Source organism: Engystomops pustulosus, chromosome 5, assembly GCF_040894005.1.
Source record: "Engystomops pustulosus chromosome 5, aEngPut4.maternal, whole genome shotgun sequence".
NCBI classification, from domain to species: domain Eukaryota; kingdom Metazoa; phylum Chordata; class Amphibia; order Anura; family Leptodactylidae; genus Engystomops; species Engystomops pustulosus.
In genome coordinates this window covers 103,571,297-103,595,142 of record NC_092415.1, presented here as the reverse complement: position 1 = coordinate 103,595,142, position 23,846 = coordinate 103,571,297, and the positions used below count along the sequence as shown (strand labels likewise).

At 43.6% G+C, this 23,846-nt stretch overlaps 1 protein-coding gene across 2 annotated transcripts in view; it reads left to right on the top strand.

Annotated features, from left to right (window-relative positions):
• The window catches only part of RETREG1 (reticulophagy regulator 1), a 61,026-nt gene extending 52,139 nt beyond the window's left edge, over window positions 1-8,887 (top strand). For both annotated transcript variants that reach the window (XM_072152786.1, XM_072152787.1), the window contains 3 exons: window positions 360-427; window positions 2,948-3,074; window positions 3,276-8,887. In XM_072152786.1, coding sequence (XP_072008887.1) covers window positions 360-427; window positions 2,948-3,074; window positions 3,276-3,748 — 668 coding nt within the window. In that variant the 3' untranslated portion in view covers window positions 3,749-8,887. The remainder of the gene's footprint in view (window positions 1-359; window positions 428-2,947; window positions 3,075-3,275) is intronic.
• Window positions 8,888-23,846: the final 14,959 nt, after the last annotated feature.

The following is a 23,846-nucleotide window of genomic DNA, read 5'->3' as shown; positions in this document are numbered from 1 at the left end:
ATGGCATTGAAATAACATGCTAGATTCAGTGTATATTCAGTGGCTATTAAAGTAGGGTAAAATAGTAAAGAGATTTCTTGGGTATATAGGTTGACCAGATCCTAAACTGTGCTTTCACCAAGCGTACAAAAGCCCATTTCTGCATGGTGAGAATGCATGTAATTGGAAGATTTTTCTATAAAATGTGGAATCAGATTCTTTAGAAAATAGCATTTTCTAGTATGAGGCATGATTTTAGCAAGTAGACATAAATGTTTGTATTACAATATATTTTATGTACCTTATATTGCCCATACTACTAATATATGTAAAGTTTGTTGAACAGGCTGTGATAATTTAACTATTTTGATATTTTTCAGTAAAAGTGCCAGAAAAAATGGCAGCAGAAGAAGACAGTGAATTGGAGCTTTCCGCATTGTGCCCCCAGGTGACTTATATTTATTATAAGCACATGAATATTAGCAACATTTCAGTTGAGTGGTGCATTACAGGGGTTGTTTTAGATTATGTTTTCTTTTAATATGGGCTCCAGGTGGTATAAAAGTAACAAACGCACTATACTCATCGCTCTCTGGCACTCCAGAGCCAGGGGCTGTATCATGCGCCTGCTGTCACCCTGCCTCACCACTGAAGCTTTTTATACTAACAGAAAACAAAAAGCACGAGGCCATATTTGTGCACACCAAAAAAAACTGTGGAAAAAATATAGGCAGACAAGATTAAAAACAAATAAAATGTGGACTGCTTCCCTACATCTCCAGACCCTAAAAAATATTTTTATAACATATTATCGCAATATTGCAACATTACTTGCCCAAGCATCATGCAAGGTAAGACGCACAGTAGTATATTATCATGTAATTTGAACGGAGCACACACTACAAAAAATACTGCTGACCCGTATTTTGTCCTAACTTTCTGGCGTAAAGTAAGTCAGCTAATAGGAGATGCAGAGTACGACTAGACAGATTTATCATCCAGCGTCAGATACTTATATGAATCTGGTGCAGAATAAGACGGTCTAGTCTAACTCTGCACTATCTAACCTTAAGATACTTTTTATGAATCTGCCCCAATCCTTTTAGTGACATAATAATATATCTTGGTCAGTGAATCTACAAAATGCACAATAGGTAAGCCCCTTTTCAAGACTTAATGCAAAAGTAAGTAAAAAACCTAGTGTTGTCATAAACCAGGAACATTATACAGTGAGATAACATATTAGGATTGCCAATAAAAGGCCAAGAATGGTTACAAGACCCAACATTGATCTTTCCTAAAAGGTAATAAAATATAATCTATAATTATTAATATATACACATTTATAATTCTTTATACGTAAAGTAAAAAAAAAAACCTGGTTCAGAAATGTCTTTTACCCTCTTCAGTCAGTTAACCCTGTCCATAAAATGGAGATGAAGGGTTATGTGATCCTAACTGTCCATGACCAATTGATGTATATAGGTAATATAGAAAACATGAGGTAAAGTGGCCAACCCCTTTAAGGTATAGATAAGAACCATTGCGATTAAAAAAGAGTCTGGGTCCGAGATGGAGCGCATCCTGGATGTTATTGAAGGCGCTATATGGTGCAAAAATGATATACTTGTGAAAAGAACTCAATACATATTAAAGTGTCTAGTAACCGTTGACATGATTCCAGTTTGGAATAAACCTATGAATCTGTAATTAAACTAATTAATGACAAACCTTTTTCAAATTCCCCTTTGTTCAGAGGTTTAAATATACTTCTTGTAACAGGGTCTGCCCAAATTATGCTTGGCCTCTTCAGAGACCATTACTAGTATAAGAACGCTTGTGGTGACTAGGGCCCTAGTGTTCTCATACCAAGACTCCGTTGTACCCTGGCCTGGCCTAACCCCTTAACGCCCAAGCCACTTTTCACCTTCCTGATACGGCTAATTTTTTCAAATCTGCCCTGTGTCACTATAAATGGTTATAACTTTGGAACGCTTTAACATATCCAAGTGATTTGGAAATTGTTTTCTCGTGACACGTTGTACTTCATGTTAGTTGAAAAAAATTTGGTGGTATGTTTTGCATTTATTTTTGAGAAAATCAGATATTTGGTGAAAATTTGGAAAAATTCTCGATTTTAGAAATTCAAAATGTTCTACTTTTTCCACACATAGTCATAACAGAAAAAACTAAATAACAAACATTCACAAAATGTCTACTTTATGTTGCATACTCTCATTTTTATAGGATGTTCTGGGGCTTTGAACTTTTGGTGCGATTTTTCATCAATCATGCTTTTGAGGGACCTGCTCTGGTTGCAAGTCAAAAAAAAAATTAAACTCCATATATTACCCCATTAGAGAAACTACACCCCTCAACATATGTAAAACAACTTTTATGAAGTTGGTTAACCCTTTAACTGTTTTACAGGGGTTAAAACAAAATCTGATGCAATTTTGAAATAAACATTTTTTTGGTTAATGAATGTGTTTTTCATAAAAACATCCACATTCTCAGTGGATAAAATACCAAAACGCTCCACAAAGTTTGATACGCAATCTCTGCCGTGTATAACAATACCCCATACGTGGTGGTAACCTGCTGTATGGGCACACGCCAGGGCATCAAAGGGAAGCAGCGCCATTCACAGCAGATTATGCATTGTCACATTTTATTGACTATACAATCTTTATTTATTTGGTCATTTGGACAAATAAGGGCTTATTTTCTGCGACATGAGGTGCACTTTACAAATACTTCGCTTTAGTGGGTCTGTAGCTAATTGATGAGATTTTATTAACTCTTCATTGTGTGGAGGAAAAGAAAATCATACATTTTTCTTTCATTGGTATCAAGAATAAAAATCTTTTTAACAATATGGGAGCAAGTCAGTCACATATATGCTGTAAGATATAATGGAATAACTATGAGATAAAGCCTCATCAATATATCATTTTTGTTTTTGTAGATCAGTCCAGAAACCGTAGCTAAAGAGCTGTCAGTTTCTGGAACAGAACCCTCTGACTTATCCTGGACAGACAATGGAACATTCAACCTCTCAGAAGGATACACTCCACAGACCGATACATCAGATGGTAAGTCTCTAGCTATATCTGAAATGTATCCAAAAAAAATTTTTTTATACCTTAAAGCTGCTAATCTGTACAACTTGGTTTGTTCATATTGCCCTGTGCAATAAGTCTGTGTAATCTACAGGGGTAGAATGTTACAGTGTTTTCTTATTATACATCTTGCTATATTATATGCATGTTAACAGCTGATGCTCTTTAACGTAGATCTTGATAGACCAAGTGAAGAGGAAGCCTTTTCTAGAGACCTAAAGGAATTCCCTTCTCCAGAGAATGGTTCTGGATCCAACGATGAAGACTCCAGCATAGGCATGCCTTCAACTCTTAAAAGAAAGGAGGACAAAGGCCATAAAAAAAGTGCAGAACAGTATTCGGCAGCAGCACTGTCCATCCTTTTGGGAAATGAGCAGCCATTTCACCTAGTCTCTGGTGTGGCTGGTGAGGCCATTACAGCTGCCGTCACAGCAGCCATCACTGACCAGTTACAGTCTGCCCTGCTCAGCTCACCACCTCCAGCTGTCGCTGAGGATACTGACATAGAGGAAGCTGATGACTTTGAACTTTTGGACCAGTCAGAGCTGGAAGACATAGATGATGAAGTGGGAAATTCATCTAGCCAAGAATCAGAAGGCAGGAAGCCATCTTCAGGATTTCTCTCCAGCCTACTTGGGGGGCATTAACTTTTAACAATTTCCACTCCTTATATTATAGATTGTAGGGGAGAACAGCTGGGACACCTGACTGAAGGAATCAATGGTACATGAAAGTAAAATAGAAAAAGCAACAGGATTAACTAGAAGAAATGTAACCGCTGGAGCTTTAAGTATTGCAACCCGTAGAATGTGTTGTCACTTTAGGCCCAAATTGACTGTTGCAAAAACCTCAACTGTTGCACAGGTCGTATTTCTACGTCTTGATTTGCTGCATGGAGTTGTGTATGTATACATGGCTATTATGAGCCCTAGTTCTTAAGTGTTAGAACGCAACAACTGCTAAGGTATAGTATGTCTCCTCACTTGTGCATTACAAGGTTTACAAACAGATGGCTTTACTCTCCTATGAGTGGTAAGGTCCATCTAGCCACAGATAGTAAAAGTTAAACATTGAATAGACTAGAAAATATCATGTCAATTGAGAAATTATACATTTATGGATTTTTTTTTCTGCCAGCTCTCCTAAATAGCCATAAAGGAACATAAGCAATGGTTGTGCCCAATGGACTTGTTTGCTTATCTTGCACTTTAATACTTAAGGCAGGTTATGAGACCTGTGGTAAGATGTCACTTCAAATTTATCGGTATATTTCAAAGAATTCTATGTATGAGTACCTAACACATCAAAGTCTTTGCACATATGGTAACCTTAGCATACAGCTTAGATTACACAAACATATGGTTGAAGGGGATTTCCTGGAGGCTCCAACTTACTGATGACCCACAATGAAGAGAATGGTACTCTGTAAGTGTCCCTTAGTTCCCTATTTGGACGGAGTGGTCATGCACAGTTTTGGATCCCACTATATGCACTTCTATGGAACTTGCAGGATACTTGTATGAGAATGTATAGCTCTTTCAGCACAAGGGCACCCCCACACCTGGCTCACCCCAGCCGTCATACATTTATTATATTCTATTAGAATTTAATCAAGTGTAATTTTAGTCAGAAGTCTCTATAAGCACATGAGCAATGATTAGTAGTGATGACTATTTTAGAATTGATCGGTATCCCGTGCAATTTCCAGAATAAGTAACCGATGCCAAATAATAAAAGAGAATGTCTCATTTAATACAGTTAGATGATCATCAAATCTTGTATGAATTTCTGATAAAGGAGCCATGCTGGCCAACTCATTTTCTCAGTGAGTGTCAAATCCCTGAACCAAATTAGCAATCATACTGTAATCATACTGTCATTCTATAAGTCATATTCTCTCCACTGGAGGGATTTATCCTGCAGATAAAATAATGCTAGATATTGGACTGACCTTTTGCATCTGTGGATAACTTACATCTTTACTCATATTCTTTTCATTTTTCTTGTCATAACCGTCTTTTCAAACACTTCTGAGATGACAATTCACAACTAAAATTTTGATATCAAACCAAATATGCCCATAATGCTGTCTGTAATTTAGTTGCGTTTAGGATGCCAAGATGTCTCTGTCTTTGTTTAGATCAGATACTGTTACTTATTATTAGAGGTTATACTGCTGAGGATACTGTTATAAGACATTGTGCATGAATGATGTTAGGCTTTATAATGCTTTTATGTACATTGGGCAAAGATCATGTTTGCCCCCTTTGCCCATAGTGAAAAGCTCTGTTCTCACCTGCTTCAGAGGATTATGAACAATCAGGGTTAGATTATTGATGACTAATCCCTAGCATAGATCATTCATACACATTATTGTTGGAATAATATTATCCATGGCTGCTGTAACTGCACAGCAGATGGAGACAGAAGCAGACAGTGCCATTTACAGTGTATTAGCATGATAGGGTACAGCAGCTCAGCTTCTGGACCGCTATGACCCAACTGATCTGAGGATATGTCATCAAATTCTTGTCATTGACAACCCCTTTAGAACAATAGAATTCCCTTTAATTCTCATCCTGGCCTTATCCACTACAGACACTCATACACCCCTGTATTTTCAGAAAGGTAATGTTATAGGTCATTGTAATCAGTTGTTAGTGAAGAATCAGAATGCACTTGACTTTAATATTGCAGCATTTTGGTTTTTTAAAGGTAAAATGACTATCATGCAATTTTTTGATGTCCCTGATGTGAATTTGGCGTTCCAATATGTTGCTGTCATTCATTGCTTTATTGAGTACACAGTGAAATTGCTTTTAATTGTTATGTGCCTTAAGGAATACTAATTACCCAGCCCCAACCTGTGACTGGAAGAATGGGGAGTACTAGAGACCTAGTGAACAACCATTATGAACCCCTGCAACTAGCAGTAGTAAAATATACTTTTCTGTGGAAACAGAGCAACATTGCTCATTACTTGTGAAGCAGATTCCAACAAGGAACTCAGATGAATGCATCTTTTATTGGTGAATGTGCTTTACCATTATTGCATGTAGTACTGCCCAGGTTTTCATTCAGCACAACTCTTACTCAAGATGCAATGTATTATTACAAAAAATGATTTATACACAGTCTTATTTTCTGAAAGTCAATGCAGTGCAATTCAGCAATCTAGCTCAGTAACATCTGTATACTTAAAGGGAACCTGTCAGTAGAAATTAACCTCATAAACCAGACCATGTTCCTTTTATGGCCCAGCATGGCGTTCATCCAAAAAAAAAACCCCAGACATTTAAGAAAAATTACTATCAAAATCATGAATTTGGATTAAGAAAGGGGGGTATTTATGGTATACACTGACGCAAAGATGTAGATGGGTTGGACAAAGTGCTTAAATAAGCAAGAAAAGTGTAAGGAAGAAACCTTCGCTGGTAAGGGCAGTGTGCCTCTCCACTGCTACAAACACTACTTAAGTAAAAAACAAGGATACCTGCGCTGGCTATAAAATTAGGACTATTAGGTTCGGATAAACGCTATACCACTAACGGATCTACAATGATTTAAACATCAGTGTGCACGATGCACTAACCTGTAAGTGGCACCCCTCCTGTGTGGGAAGTTTGATTCCTTCCGTTTAGTGAGGTTTTGTCCCGTAGGTCTCGTAAATCTCATGTAGAGCAATAATCTTTTCGTGAGGTGTATTTCACTTCGGATAGCGTTTCCAAGCCAAGTAGTAATCCACAAGATGCAGATCAGCACGCGAGCCCCGGCCGGTGGCTTCGCTGGATCTGACTAACAAAGTGTGACATCACCGGTACCTAGTGGTATAGCATTTATCCGAACCTAATAGTCCTAACTTTATAGCCAGCGCAGGTGTCTTTGTTTTTACTATCAAAATCCATCAGGGTAAACCAGGGGCATTAACTCATAGATCCAAGCACAGTGACTGTGGCAATCTATTTATATTTGTTATCCATGGCCTCCTATTGTCTAATATCATCTTTTAAAATTATGCTAATGAGCCAGAAGGGCTCTGGAGGTGGCTCTCAAAGCCAATCTGTGCCGTAGCTTTATAGACTGTTACACAGTCTCCCCCTGCGCCCTCGGCACTTCCCCCTCCCTCTGCCTGAAGTAATCTCACACAGCCTGTTAAGCTACATCACAGAGGGGCTATGGTAACACCCCTGGAGCCCTTCATGCTCATTAGTATAATTTTAAAAGTTGATTTTAGAAGGAAGGAGGCCATGGATATCAAATATAAGAAGATTGCCACAGTCACAGTTCCTATCACAGTTCCGATCTATGAGTAAGTGTCCCTGATTTTGATGGTAGATTTCCTTTAAAGTGAAATACAAATTAGCTGTAGATGCAAAGGGCTCATTGCTGAAGTCAGGCTCTCCCCTCTCAAAATCCCCCCCCCCCCTCAAAACCTGTTAAAACAATCAGGACTAGGGATGTTCCTAGGCACAGGAATATGAATAGCAGTAGAGGGGTGCAATCTGAGATGGGAGAACTTCCGTTCTGCATTGAACTGTCCAAATAAATGATGTTATAGTAACTGATTTTCATATTACGTCCATGTTGATATTCTGGATAATGCTACCACTCTGGGCTAAGAGGGAACATGATCTGAAAGGTGTTAATCTTCTGTATAAGGTGCTGGTAGTACGTTATTATTTTAATTTCTGCAAACAGGTTCCTATTACCTAGGCTGTAGTAGTCAAGTAGAAGAAAAAAAAACTAATGTCCTGATTCCTAACTGAAATGTTGCCAGACTTTCCACAGCCACTGCACAATACAAAGTGGATTTTCATTTGAGTTACATTAACACATTGGTCCACACATTTGCCTGTGGAGTGTGCAGAGTGCAACAAATTCATCAAAACTGGTGCACGTTCTTCATGAATCTGGTGCCCCTGCACTGCTTGGGAAGTGTGCACCATTTTTTTTTATTGCACTTTGTTCATGATTCAGAATTGTGGCGCAGACAGAATAGTGGAACACATCAGTAATAAATGTGGCACAAACTCCGATCAAGCACGACCTTTAGGTGCAAAGTTTTTCTGTCTTTTTGGGCACAATGCGGCCACGACACAAAACTGGTGCAGACACTTAATAAATACATGTGCAAGCAGTTTGCATGTTCTTTTCAGTGCAAAGTCATACACAAAACTGGCGCAAACACTTTAATAAATGTGGGTCATTGTTCTTGTGGAACAATACTATTTGGATAACCTTTTATATAACTAACACAGTCCATTGTATTAGAAAATAAACAATATGTATACTGTAAGTGATACAGTAATTGCTACTCTAGTCTCATCCAAAATTGCAAATTCTCCTCACTCTGGACATAGAAAACATAGGGGGAGATTTATCAAGCTGCCTAAGAGTAAGAATGTGCTTAGTTGCCCATGACAACCAATTACAGCTCAGCTTTCATTTTACCAGTGCTCATGATTATTTTAAAGTCGAGCTGTAATTGGTTGCCATGGGCAACTAAGCACATTCTTACTCTTAGGCAGCTTGATAAATCTCCCCCATAGTGATTTCTGAAAGTGCACTTTATTGTTTAAAGTAAAAAAAAAAGGATCTATTACATACTCTTTTAGGCCATGATTATGTGTAGTTTGTGAAAACAATTGTCTTTAACATAAAGCAACATTAGAGCTAGCTTATATGTATATGTACTGTATGTTGATTTATTTTATATATGTATTTATTGTATCATTTGCTAAAGGACCCTCGTAACATGAAAATAAACAATGCACTTTCATATTTTACTGATTCGATTTGCTCAGTGTAAAACAAGCGTAAAGTTTAGTATATTCAATGATTGAAAACTTATCAATTACAATGAAATAAAATATTAAAACGCATAACGTTGCTTCTTATTTTTGATAGTAAGGGTTTATTATTTGACAGATCATACACAAGGCAGCAGATTTAGCAGGGCTTGTACATCAAAGCTTTCTCCCTCCCTCTCCGCTAGTGCACGTGTTCTTGGTTTGTGTGCAGGAGCTGCCGAATTTACGTTATCTCAGGGCATTGATGTTAGGAATAGTATAAGTGTTCTAGCACCGATCGCGGGTGGTAACCCGCACATTGCCACCAGCAAAGCTGCCGGCAGCTGCCGCCATTTTGACGAAAATCGTCGCTCCCCGTGACGTCACCATCACCATGACGACCCGAAGACCCGAGGCTGTCTCGTTTTAACTCTTTCATGCTATCAGCACATTGTAATGAATGAGGAGAAAAATCCCAAATATACTGCCATATTGTAGTATAGCAATATATGGTAGGATCAATCGGACAACCTAGGGTAAAAGTACCCTAGGGAGTCTCAAAAATAGTAAAAGTAAAAATAAAATTTAAACAAAAACCTAAAAAATTCAAATCACCCCCCTTTCCCTAGAACTGATATAAATATAATTAAACAGTGAAAATCACAAACACATTAGGTATCGCATCATCCGAAAATGCCTGATCTATCAAAATATCATAAAGGTTTTTCACTGCTTTTAACCCCGTAACGGAAAATAGCACCCAAATTCGAAAATGGTACTTTTTTGCCATTTTGAAAAATATAAAGAAATATATAAAAAGTGATCAAAAGGTCGTACAGTCCTAAAAATGGTAGCATTGAAAACATCAGAAGTTGCAAAACATGACACCACCCACTCGCTATAGAATATTTCCTAATAAATAAGTCTAAATTAAAAATGGCTCAAATCAATTTTATCTTGGAGGGTATAAAATTTATGTTCCCCCATAATTTTTTATTTTAAAGGGGATTATTATTTACAATGTCTTGGAACCGCCAGGGGAACCAGATTCGCGCCCACTTCTGCGAACTTCTTTATGTCTTTTTGGGAGAAGGTTACCATCAACCCGAAACTGGGCGCAAGGCAGGTTCTCTGGCGCAGGTTCATAGACAATATTATTTTTGTTTGGAACAGATGAGATGAGGACCTTACAGATTTTGTAGCACATTTAGATCCACCGAATTTGGACTCAAATTTTACTCCCACAATTAGTTAAAAACAAGTGGAATTTCTTGATTTATGTGTAACACCTTTGGAAGAACGCATTATTTGTAGCATATATCATAAACCAGTAACCATTTTATTTGACAGTTTCCATCTCCCAAGATGGCTACTTAATGTGCCCTATGGGCAATACAGGAGACTGTGTAGGAACTGTGTAGAAATTATCCAGAGAAGAGATTGATGGAATCATGGGAAAGGGCAAGACAACTAGAGAGAAATTTTTCCCAGATTCAATAGAAGCAGGAAAACCCATTAACAGTACACAACCCACTACGGACCAAGCAATAATAATATTTCCATACAACTCAAAATACAAACAAATAGAATGGATTGTGTCACCAATAGGTCCATTATTACCATCAAAACCACCTATAGTGTAATGCAAAAGGTTCGACACTCGGCAGAAGCCGCCAGGATGAATAAAATGTAGTCTCTCTTTATTTCAGTGCCAGGAAAATAACAGCTTTAGTGCATACGATCAACGCGTTTCGACACAGCGCGTCTTACTCATGATCTAATAACCTAAGTTCGGCTGATTCATTTGAAACCACCTGTGTTGATAATGTCACCCGGGGCTCAGGAGGAAACACGCCCTTCCTGGTAACATCTCCTGGAGACACCAGCAACATCGTGAATATACAACATATATTAAACATACTTGTATTAAAAACTAAAAATTCTTAAGTACATTGGGACATTCTATACAAGTTACAGAATATACGAACCACAGAACAAGCCACTTCATATCACCAGCAAAAACATTTTACATTTTACCATTATATTTATCATCATATTATCTACACTAATGCAAATCATTTAATGTCAGTCTTAGTGAGGGTTATGAAACAAGATGAATGCGCTTAGAAAATGCAGGAATTCTTTTAATTTGGTATGGCACAAATAACCGAATATAAAAGACAGATGTGTACCATTTTTAGAGACCAATTCACACAGTACCTGTGCATTGGCATATTAGAACTTCCCTGTGCATTAGAAATTAAATTATTTATTATTATAATATATAAATAATAATAAAAAATGTAAAATAACATATGCTACATCAATTGTATAGAATAGGTCCTGTTTAGGTTTCTGGGAGGTTCATTCAGATTCTTCTATATAAACTATTAAAAGGTACTATAATCGTTAATGCATAGGGAAGTTGAATAAATGAATCAGCTGAACTTGTGGCATTAGATCATGACTAAGATGCGCTGCGCCAAAACGCGTTGATCGTATGCACTAAAGCTGTTCCTGAGACTGAAATAAAGAGAAACTACATTTTATTTATCCTGGTGGCTTCTTCCGAGTGCCGAACCTTTTGCATTGCGTGGATCCTATGGCGTGGATGTGGTAGCGTGCACCGAGGCCGAGACCAGGGAAGCTGGGATTGTCTCCTTTTGGGTGAGCTGGACTTTTCACCCTCAGGTGTTCTTCTTATGTTGTTCACCTATAGTGTATACTAAGGCACCGAACCTCAGCAGCAAAATAGCTCCTACTATTAAAAGGAATAAAGATCAAACATCACAAACTTGGTTGGATTTAAAAGGGTTTTACAGATGCAGCCAATGTGGGGATGTCAAAGTACCAATTTTGCACGAAAAACAAAGTCTGCTCAACGGTGAATGGATTTACAGTGAATATTAATGAACTATTAATATGCAATACAGTTGGGGTCATGTATTTAATACAATGCCTCTGTGGCAAACAGTATATAGGCAGAACATGTAGATCACTCAAAATAAGACGAGGAAAACATATTAGGAACATAACTAATGGTTTCGAAAATCACACCCTCTCAGATCATTTCTCAAAATTTCACAATAAAGATCCAAAAAAGTAACGGTTTTGTGTTCTCCAGTCGGTTCAAAGGGAATGGCGGGGAGGAGATTTTATCGCCAAAATGTCCAGGACGGAATTTAGTTTTATTTTTGAATTTGACTCACTTGTCCCAAAAGGCTGAACTTGAATTATTTGTTTTTTTGTAGGGGGACCATGGGTGGATAGCCACAGATTTCCGTCAGGCTGCATAGCCAGCACGGGAACCACAGTCGTGTAATAGTAGTGTGCAACAGTGTAAAGGTCATCTGAATGTTATTTAAACTGTTCAAATTATCCAAATTGTCTTAATACTTAAACACCACTTGAATATCATATATTGATTTGTACCTAAGCATCACATATTGATGTGCTTTAGAATACATTCAAACAGTAACATTTCCTACCTCCCTAAAGTATTTCACTCTATCAGAACACATTTATATGGTAGAACATACCACTATCCGAGTGGCTGACAAGACATATTAACAATCACAATGTTCAAACTGAGTGCTCCAACTCTTCACTGTGATGGGACAAACAATAGTTATTGTCCCTAAACAATTTGCCTGGAGAATAATAGCATATATGTAATTATCAGATAACATCAGTAATATTATGTCAGGCCATGTACAATTACACAGAAAGGAGGACAATTATGGTAAATTGTGGTATACATGTGAAAACCACACTTAGGCTCCTTCTACACTTGCGTTTTTCACGCACGTGTTTTGCGCGTGCTTTTGACGTGCAGAACTTGCATTGCATTCTGACCCATTGTAATCAATGGGCTTTTCAGACTTGCATTTTTTTCACGCACACACACACATTTTTTAACGCGCGTTTAAATCTCAGCAAGTCACGAGAAAAGCGCACCATACAAGTCTACGGAGACGCATCAAAAACACATTGCACTCTGAGACACATGCAAGTGCAATGCGTTTTTCACGCATCAATTGTGATTGAAACGATAGAGCTCAGTCCTGAGTCCTTTTCACGCGCGTTATATGCGTGTGAAAAACGCATTGAAATTGCATTGAAAATGCATTGAAAACACGCATGAAAAAACTGAGACACTCCAATGCAGAGCCGAACCGGCATCGGCTCAACGCCGTACTAGTACTGGGCTGAGCACTAATCGCGTGAGCCCTAGCAGTACCAGTACACCGGTGAGCACTATGGGGTTAATCTAAAAATGACTACCGGTACCAGGATGAGAGCAAAAATGTTTTTACTAAAAATCCTGAAAAGAAGACTCCGATGGCTCCTCGGTGAGGCCAAAACACAAGATAAGCAGGTGCTGAAGCAAAAATATAGGACAAGAGTCAAGGACAGAACTGTCTTTCTATATACTGGGGCAAGGGGCTTCTAGCAAAATACTAGGTGCAGGGGCTGCACGCTATATACTGCGGGCAGGAGCTAGATGGCTATATACTAGGGGCAGGGCTTCTGGCAATATAGTAGGGGTATGGGCTGGCTAGTTATATACTAGAGGGCATGGGCTAGCTGGCTATATACTAGAGGACATGGGATGCTCAGCTGTATATACTGGGGGTCAGTGACCAATGCATTTCCCACCCTAGGCTTATACTCGAATCAATAGTTTTTCCCAGTTTTTTGTTAAAATTAGGGACCTAATATATGTATATACCGTATATATATGAGCCCTAAAATAATGTCATTATAATTCAAGGCGTTTTTTATATACATAAACAAATAACAAGTGAATAAAAACAATAGCATATCAAAATGGAGTCCTTGTTGAAGGAAAGAGAAAGCAGAGGCCAAATGGCCAAACAGAACCCAGCCTATACACCAATAATATAGCCAATGAGATATGCAGCTAAAGACACAAATAAGAAGAAGGAGGACAGAGGAGGAAAAGGGTGAAAGTTGGGTCTCTGCAGAAGGAAAATCACTGCGGCTCAGAGGGATGAGAGGGCCGTGAATCTCCACTTCCAAGGAATAATGTACTCGAGGATGTCTTATAGGCTTGTAGCATATAGAACAAGTAATGGTTGTGTGTGGAGAATTAGAGATGGTGATCTCTATAATACTGTGGATTGTGGACAATACTGCATGGTCCCACTGGACTTGCAACACCAACAAGTGTCGGGGACAGAAGGACAGAGAATCAATGAGGCTGTGTACTCTGTGTCACAGGGATAGCACTTTGTGGCTAGTCTCCTGGTCTCCAGTATCGATCCCAGCAAAAAACTTGGACCACTGGGCTACTGAGAAAGAGTTTCCTTGCTCTGCCTCCCAAGCAGAATGGTGTGGAGATTGAGTCTTGCAGGAGTGCAGAGCATTCAATGCCACCAGGGATTTTTGTAGAACAAGCGAGAGCAACTAGAGATGTTAAAGTATCACAAATGGGCATATTCATAGCAATGTTGAGCTGCCAAGACTCGGCTAAGAGTGCCCAAGACTAATTAGCATTTTATTAAAAGGTTTTTTTTTTACAGGATTGTCCACTCTTGAAAACTAACGAAGATGTGTTCCGTGATTGGGGACTATACATTAGTCATTATAAAGCTGGGGAGGGGGAAATCTTCATACTGCAGCTGGAGCTTAATAAATGGGAAATGGGGAGATCTCGATATGGGGCCTGCCGGTCCTGGTCTTAATTAAACTGGGGGTAGGATGAGAGGTTTAAGGTATGTGACTAAACAGGGGGAGAGGGAGTCTATAAGTGGGTCAGATTTTAATTAAATTACACTGTATAAAATGTTAGCATAGTGCCTGGTTGCATATTGGCGATGACGAATAGAGGGTAAATAGCCCAATATAGAAAGGGTCTCCAGCAAACATAAAACTTGTACCTGGGAAGCAAAAGCAGTAGAAAACAGAAAACTAAAAAGCAGTTCCTGTAGGACGGCTGCAGCTAAAGCTAGAAGGTGCATTTCAGAAATGTAGTCTGGATTCCTTCAACTAGAAGAGGGATTTGGGAGTGAACCATGTCTGACACCCCAAATATAACTAGAAGAATTAAAACATTCATATTACATTTATAGAATGATTGAACTTCTCCACCGAGGAGCAAATTTACTTGAGGAAAGGCCACCTAGTAAACCAAAAAAGTAGCACAAGCAAGCAATAATCAATTAATTAAGATAGAACATGAAAACAGGCCATGAAGTTACAAACATCCATGGGTAAATGCAGGGGTGAACCAAGCCTTTCTGCTGCCTGAGGCGAACCATAAAGTGACGCCCCCCGCCCATATATGTAATATATCAGGAACCAGATGTGTCAGGACCAGATCCATCATTTCGGTTTAGTGTGAAAATAAAGTAAAGCAAAACGCATACAGAGTACCGCCATGTAGTATAAAATGCATACAGCTTGCCACCATGTAGTATAAAATGCATACAGCGTGCCACCATGAATTATAAAATGCAAACAGCGTGCCACCATGTAGTATAAAATGCATACAGCATACCACCATGTAGTATAAAATGCATACAGCTTACAGGCATGTACTTTAAAATACATACAGCTCACTGCCATGTAGTATAAGATAGATACAGCATAATGCCATGTAGTATAAGATAGATACAGCATACCGCCATGTAGTCTAAAAATGCATAAAGCATACCGATATGTAGTATAATATGCATACAGTGTACCGCCATGTAGTAGAAGATAGATACAGCGTACCTCCATGCAGTACGTCCATACATACGTCCCCCGTACGTTCGTGTGAATTCAGCGACATAAAATTCGGCAGCACTTTAAAAATACACACATATACTGCATATACACACAGCATATACACACAAACATTCAACATATACATACACACCATATACCTCTCAACTTTTGGACAAGAGAAACAGGGACAAAGCCCCTCCCCCTTTTTCTAAACCACGCCCATTGTCCCACCCACAAGCATAGTATAATATCAACATTGATGGTCCCCACATAGTACAGTGCCCCTTACTTTGGCCACCCCTATGGACCCATATAATATCCCCTAAAACAAATCTGCAACATATAAAACATATAAAACCCCCTCTTTAATTTTATCCTCCCTTTACATTTCATTTTCCACTTTTATTTATCTCCCCAAACTTACACATAATATTATCTGTACTCCTACCCCACCCCTCCTCACATGGTGTGGTCCCTGTTCTCTATCCTCCTCATTATATAGCCTCCTGTCCTCCAGCCTCCTCTCCAGCCTTCTCCTTCAGCATCCTCCACCTGTCCTCCAGTCCCACAGTCCCCTCCAGAATCCTCCTGTCCTCCGACCTCCCCCTCAAGCATCCTCCTGTCCTTCAACCTCCTCCTCCTGTCCTCCAGCCTCCTCCTTCTGTAGCCCCCTGTCCCCCAGCCTCCTCCTCCTCCTGTCCCCCAGCCTCCGCCTCCTGTTCTCCAGCCTTCATCTGTCCCCCAGCAGTCTCCATCTGTCCTCCTGTTCCCCAGCCTCCTCAAGCATCCTCCTGTCCCCCAGGCTCCTCCTGTAGCCTCCTGTCCTCCAGCCTTCTCCTTCAGCATCCTCCACCTGTCCTCCAGTCCCCTCCAGAATCCTCCTGTCCTCTGACCTCCCCCTCAAGCATCCTCCTCCTGTCCTCCAGTCTCCTCCCATAGCCCCTGTCCTCCAGCCTCCTCCTGTAGCCCCCTGTCCTCCAGCCTCCTCCTGTAGCCCTCTGTCATCTAGCCTCCTCCTGTAGCCCCCCTGTCCTGCAGCCTCCTCCTGTAGCCCCCTGTCCTCCAACCTCCTCCTATAGCCCCCTGTCCTCCAGCCTCCTCCTGTATCCCCCTGTCCTACAGCCTCCTCCTGTAGCCCCCTGTCCTACAGCCTCCTCCTCCTCCTGTCCCCCAGCCTCCATCTGTCCCCCAGCAGTCTTCACCTGTCCCCCAGCCTCCTCCTGTCCCCCAGCCTCCTCCTGTAGCCTCCTGTCCTCCAGCCTCCTCCTGTAGCCTCCTGTCCTCCAGCGTTCTCCTTCAGCATCCTCCACCTGTCCTCCAGTCCCACAGTCCCATCCAGAATCCTCCTGTCCTCCGATCTCCCCCTCAAGCATCCTCCTGTCCTCCAGCCTCCTCCTCCTGTCCCCCAGCCTCCTCCTGTAGCCCCCTGTCCTCCAGCCTCCTCCTGTAGCCTCCTGTGCCCCAGCCTCCTCCTCCTGTCCCCAGCCTCCACCTGTCCTCCAGCCTCCTCCTGTTCCCAGCCTCCTCCTCCTGTTCCCCTCCTGTCCCCCAGCAGCCTCCTCCTGCCCACCAGCAGCCTCCTGTTCCCAGCCTCCTCCTCCTGTTTTACTCCTGTCCCCCAGCAGCCTCCTCCTGCCCACCAGCAGCCTCCAGCCCCCCCCTGTCCTGCTCCTGTGCCCCAGCCCCCCCTGTCCTGCTGTAGCTTCCCCCACCCCCTGTCCTCCTCCTGTGCCCCAGCCCCCACTGTAGCCTCCAGCACCCCCTGTCCTCCTGTAGCTTCCACCACCCCCTGTCCTCCTCCTGTGCCCAGCCCCCACTGTAGCCTCCAGCACCCCCTGTCCTCCTGTAGCTTCCAGCACCCCCTGTCCTCTTCCTGTGCCCCAGCCCCCCCTGTCCCCTCAGGTTCTTACCTGCAGTCATTGATCTTCTCGCGGGCTGGAGTCTGAATGACTCGTGGAGGGGGCATGGTCAGCTGGGGGCGGAGCTCGCTCCTCACATGATTGGTGCAGACATCATGTGAGGAGGGAACAGGGGCTGGTCCTGCCTCCTCCCAGCCCCCATGCCTTCGCTGCTCTGCAGCTCTAAACCACGGGGGCTGGAGGAGGCGGGACAAAGCGGGGAAAGTGGGCGGGGCCCGGGACATTCTCTCCCCCTTACGTGGCAGCGTGACAGAGCCCAAAAAACGGGACTGTCATGCTGAAAGCGGGACGGTTGAGAGGTATGTAACATATATAACATAACATAAAGTTACTTACTCTTTTGGTGTCCTTGTTGCACCGCTGGTGGGTGGCTGGTGGTTGGCTAAGTCAGTGGGCGGCCGTGTGGCTGTGTAGGTGGGTGGCCGCACTGGCGGTTGGACGGCTGTGTCAGCGCGGGGGTGGCCGTGTTGGCTACAGGCCAAGGGGCCGCGCAGGTGGCTGGCCAAGAGGCTGTATCGTGGGGGGCTGCACCGGCGGTCGGACAGCCGTGTTGGCAGCAGCCAGGTTGCAGCACCGGCAGCGGGGTAGTTGTGTCGGCAGGCGGCCGTGTTGGCGATAGGCTGAGTGGCCGCAACGGCGGCTGGGTTGCAGTACTGGCGGATGAGTGGCAGCGCAGTCGGCAGGCGACAGACTGGCAATGCCGGCGGCCGGCCAGATGGTAGCGCCGGCGAGCAGCCATGTCCGGCCGGATGGCTGTGTCGGCAGGCGGCAGGTGGCTGCACCGGCAGGAGTCCCCGTAGCAGCTGCTGCGGCACGATGCTGCCCCCCTCATCAAGACCAACCATCATGACAAACATGCAGGGCTAAGGGAATCCCCTTCGAAAGGGAATGTTATGGTTCCAGTTTAAGTCCAGAGGTGTGACAGGGCTACCCTCTGAGCTAGCATTAAAGAAACAGGTCAGGCAATATCTTGAGCTGAACTTTTTGGTACAGGATTTTATCATGAGGAAAAGGAAATCCGGCTCAAAAGTGAACTCCAACCATAGGAATAAAATCAAAGTACCGTATATTCCGGCGTATAAGACGACCTGGTGTATAAGACGACCCCCCTACTTTCCTGTTTAAAATATAGAGTTTAAGATATATTCGCCGTATAAGACTACCCCTTTTCCAACGCATACAAAACACCGGTAAAAATTTTTTAAAAAAACAGATTTGAATTTAACATGGTCCTTTTTTTAATGTAAATTCTTATGACATGCAGGTATATAGCAAGAAAACTGTCGCTCATAAACATAAGTGTCACGGGCACCCCCGCGATCCATACCTCGGTTCACGGGTGCACCCGTGCCTCCGTTGCGGGCCCCCTCGCAATCCATATCGCGGATCGCGGGTGCACCCGTGCCTCCCTCCGCTGCCCCGGTCCCGCTCCGCTGCACTCACCTCTCCTGGCTCCCGCTCCCGTCCGGACTAGGTCTTGCGCGCGGCCCCGCTCCCTAGGGCGCGCTCGCGGCACTGTTTCAAGATTTAAAGGGCCAGCGCACAGGTGATTAGTATTGGTCATTTCCTGTTTTGTATATAACCCTTTGTTTCCCATCATTCCCTGCCGGATCTTTGTGCCTCTTTGCCTTAGAGAAAGCTTCCTAGCGAGTATTGCTGTGTTCCTGCGTATTCCTGTATTCCTGCATATTTCTGTATTCCAGTGTATTCCTGTGTGTTCCCGAGTCCTGTGTTGCCGTGTTACCTGTGTTCCTCCCTGTTGCCGTGTGCCTGTGTTCCCGTTCCCTCCTGCCTGGACCTCCTGTTGCTGACCCCGGACTTGAACCTGACGTTGCATCTCTGCCGCCTGCCCTGACCCTGTGCCTGGACCCGGCTACGAGTTTGTCATCCGCTAAGGTACCTCGACCTCGGCTGCCACCGTGGGCTAGTCACACCTGGGAACGAACTAGTGGTATCCTGCCGCAGCAAGTCCAACCCGCTTTGCGGCGGGCTCTGGTGAAAACCAGGTGCCGCTAGGCTCCGGTTCCGGGTGTTGGCTAGTTACATCTCCCGCGGTGGTCCAGAGGATCCACTGATCCTAACAGTAAGATCCGGCCATGGATCCCGCCAAGGCTCCTTCTCCCAGTCAGCCTGATCTCGCCACCATCGTGATCCACCAGTCCCGGCAGATTGCAGCACAGCGGAATCAGCTTGAGCAAGTCACCGCCATGCTCCAACAACTACTTGCTACCCAACATCAGCAACAGTCTCCTGAAGCGGCCGCTGCGGCCCCTGCTACCCCGGCTTATCTTCCTGCTGCTGAACCCAGGCTACTCCTCTCTTTGCCCGGCAAGTATGATGGAGATCCTAAGATGTGCAGGGGCTTCATAACCCAATGCTCCTTGCACATTGAACTCATGCCGTCGCAATTTGCCACAGAGCGGTCCAAGGTGGCATTTGTCCTCAGCCTTCTTTCTGGCCTGGGCTACTCCGCTTTGGGACAGAGATGACCCGGTTGTGTCTAGCCTCACTGCGTTTCTGTCCGAGTTCCGGTCTGTCTTCGAGGAACCAGCACGAGCCTCCTCTGCGGAGTCTGCATTGTTGAACTTGCGTCAGGGCAACTCATCGGTGGGAGAGTACGCAGTTCAATTCCGCACCCTGGCTTCTGAACTTGCCTGGAACGATGCAGCCCTCATCGCTACATTTAAGAAAGGGCTCTCTGCACAGGTCAAGGACGCACTGGCAGCTTGGGATCTTCCATCTACTCTGAGTGACCTCATCACCTTGGCCACTCGAATCGATGTTCGGTTTAAGGAGCGAGCTGAGGAACTACGCTCCGAGTATCCCCAAGGCCATGTTAGACGCATTACTCGCCTGGCACCAGTCTTCCAAAGGCCGCTCCAGGGTCCGCCTGAATCTTCTGCTGAGGAACCCATGCAGGTTGACCGAACCCGGCTCACTCTACAAGAGCGTTCAAGACGCCGACAGGAGAACCTCTGTCTGTACTGTGCCAGCCCAGAGCATTTAATCGGTTCCTGTCCTGTCCGTCCTCAACGTCCGGGAAACGCCAGCACCTAGGCTTCTTGGGAGAAGCGTCCCTAGGTGTAAGTACAGCTTCTCCACGTCTGACTCTTCCCGTGCTCCTCAGCATTGGCACCGGTACCCAGATCCAGGTTACTGCCTTCCTGGACTCGGGCTCTACAGCGAACTTCGTGGATGCAGCCTTGGTCTCTCGGCATCACTTCCCGGTGGTTCGTCTCGAGAAGCCATTGTCTATTGCCTCGGTCAATGGTCAGATTCTCTCCGTGCCCATCTGGTTTCGCACGGAGCCCCTGCTTCTGCAAGTTGGTGCCCTACATCAAGAGAGACTTTCTTTTTTTGTGCTGCCCCAGAGCACATCTGCTCTACTGCTGGGTCTCCCCTGGTTGCAGCTTCATGCCCCTGTACTGGACTGGTCCTCCGGGCATATCCTCCGTTGGGGACCGAACTGTGCTTCACGTTGTATGCAGATTCCCCGTCCGCTACCTGTGAGGACTTCGACTCTGGCTCCCAAGTCTCTGGAGGGTCTGCCAGCTTGTTATTGGGACTTTTCGGATGTTTTCTCCAAGAAGCAGGCGGAGATTCTACCACCACATCGTCCCTATGATTGCCCTGTGGATCTTCTTCCTGGCGCCACTCCTCCCAGAGGTCGTGTCTATCCTCTTTCTGTACCTGAGTCTCTAGCCATGTCCGACTACATCAAGGAGAATCTGCAGAGGGGTTTTATACGCAAGTCCTCCTCTCCGGCTGGCGCAGGTTTCTTCTTCGTTACCAAGAAGGACGGCTCCCTACGTCCCTGTATAGACTATCGTGGGCTGAATAAGATCACGGTAAAAAACCGTTACCCCCTGCCGTTGATTACAGAACTCTTTGATCGCCTACGTGGTTCCAAGGTGTTCTCCAAGCTGGACCTCCGTGGTGCTTACAATCTCATCCGGATCCGCAAGGGGGATGAGTGGAAGACGGCGTTTAACACCCGTGACGGGCACTTTGAGTATCTAGTGATGCCCTTTGGACTGTGTAATGCCCCTGCTGTTTTTCAGGAGTTTGTGAACGACATTTTTCGGGACCTTCTTTATACTTGTGTCGTGGTCTACCTCGATGACATCTTGGTGTACTCCCCAGACCTTGAGTCCCACCAGGCACACGTACGACAAGTTCTAGGTCGACTTCGTGCCAATCACCTCTATGCCAAGTTAGAAAAATGCCTGTTTCACCAGCACTGCCTTCCCTTCCTCGGTTACATAATTTCCGACAGAGGCCTCCAGATGGACCCCGCGAAGCTGTCTGCAGTTCTACTTCTGCTCTTGATAATGTCCATATGTTGCTGAAGATCAAGTAGCTGGAGTGAGTACTATTGAATAGCATCCCTCAATGTCCCTAAATCAGTGGTAAAAGCAGCACGAGCCTGAACAAAGGTGTCCATTCTGTCCATCAGGGATGAAACATCTGCACAGAGCTGAGCAAATTCCTGATGGTCCTCTGCTAATATTCTGAGCCAATTGTCCTTGGTGGATAGTTGCTGCAACAGGGCCCGCAGATCTTGTAAAGTAGATCGACTGCTCTCAGCCCCAGCGAGGGCACCAGTTGCGGCTCTGGATAATAACTCTGTAGAGGGTGTAGTCGGGACCTGAGAAGAAGCAGCAGATGGGGTGAGACCTCCCGCATGCAAGGGGTGTGACGGGAGGCTGAAAACATGTATTTTTCAGCCTGTACTGTTCCTTTACTGAGGAACAGTGAAGGAAAGCCCAGGCTGCAGAGGGGGCATTGATGGTATTTGGTACCAGGGTTTCATAGGATCCCTCCACCCTGTACTCAAAGTTATGGACATCTTGGCCCAAAACCTCTAGGAGGTTAGATTCTATTGACATTTAATAAAAATAATTGTCCTACTTATTGGGATCATTTTCTGTTTATCGTTCCACCAAATTGCAGCTATTGTGAAAAAATAAAGTGATCATACATTGTTCTCTAATTTTGATCTCCAGAGTATACACATCTACTCTAATTTACTTCTTTACAGTCCCATAAATTACAGCCCAATAATGATATTCTATAACACCCCCTCTGATTTAGTTATTTATATACAACCCCCACTAATTTATTTAGAGTCCTCAACATACAGCATCCTTCATATTCCTACTGGAATTCCCCTGATCAAATTATATAAATCTCCCATATACACTTTACCAGTTAAATGATAGGCAGCCCTCCATATACTGTCCCACTAGTCATACTGTCCCTATGGGCAACCTCTCTTGTTTAACTATATACAGTACTCCCTGTACAAATCCCCCCCCCCCCCCAAATTTCATTGTATATAGCCTCTTCTACATACAGATTCCCCAAGTTTTATTTTATACAGCAACCCATACCCCGATCCCCTCCCCCCATACCAACATATACAGATCCCATACCCACTCCAAGTTCATCACATGCAGCCATATACCCTTAGTATATTTTTGTAAAGGTTGCAGCCAGTAATAAAATAATAAAAGTAATGCTTCCCCAGTGTTTTAAAGACACAAATTCAATCTGATGCTTCTGGTGTCCATGGGTTTCCAGGAGGCTCAAGTACAAGGCTGCCGCCAGAATCGCTTATATTATGTCCTGCCATTCTGCCGCCCACCTACAAGCTCTGTTGTCTACCGTCTGAGGCAAAATGCTCATCTTTTTGTAAGAATAAATGATTGCTTAAAAGGAATCTAACATCAGGATCAAAAACCCCCCACGCACATGCACATGCCCTCCTTCATAACCCCTCCAATATCAGTAGATGGCCTTCAATTTATGGAATATGTAGAGGAGATTTCTCATACACTGGTGCAAATGGTTAAACCATTCCACTTCTGATATATCCAGCAGGTGGCTGCGCTGCAGGTCAATTCTATATATATATATATCACTATTGTTTTTGCTTCCTTTGATAGTATCAGAATTTCCCTGTACTTACCATGCTGCCCTCTGCAAACGCAGACAAAGCCGCACCCACCGGGGCGGGCCACGGCCCAATCGCAATGGCTTTTCTATGGTTTGCAAACGCAGACAAAGCGGTACGTGTGGCACCAGCCTGAGGTTTAAGACACAAGGTGTTAGGCCGTTTTTGGGCGGTTTTTAGTTAGTGCGTTTTCAGATCGTAAAAAACGCATGCGTTTTTGACAGGTTTGACCAATCATCTTAATTCAAACTGGTCAAAAACGCATGCATTTTTTTCCGATCTAAAAACGTCCCAAAAGTGTCCTAAAAACGCCACGTTTGTCTTCACCCTAAGGCTTGTGCCACAC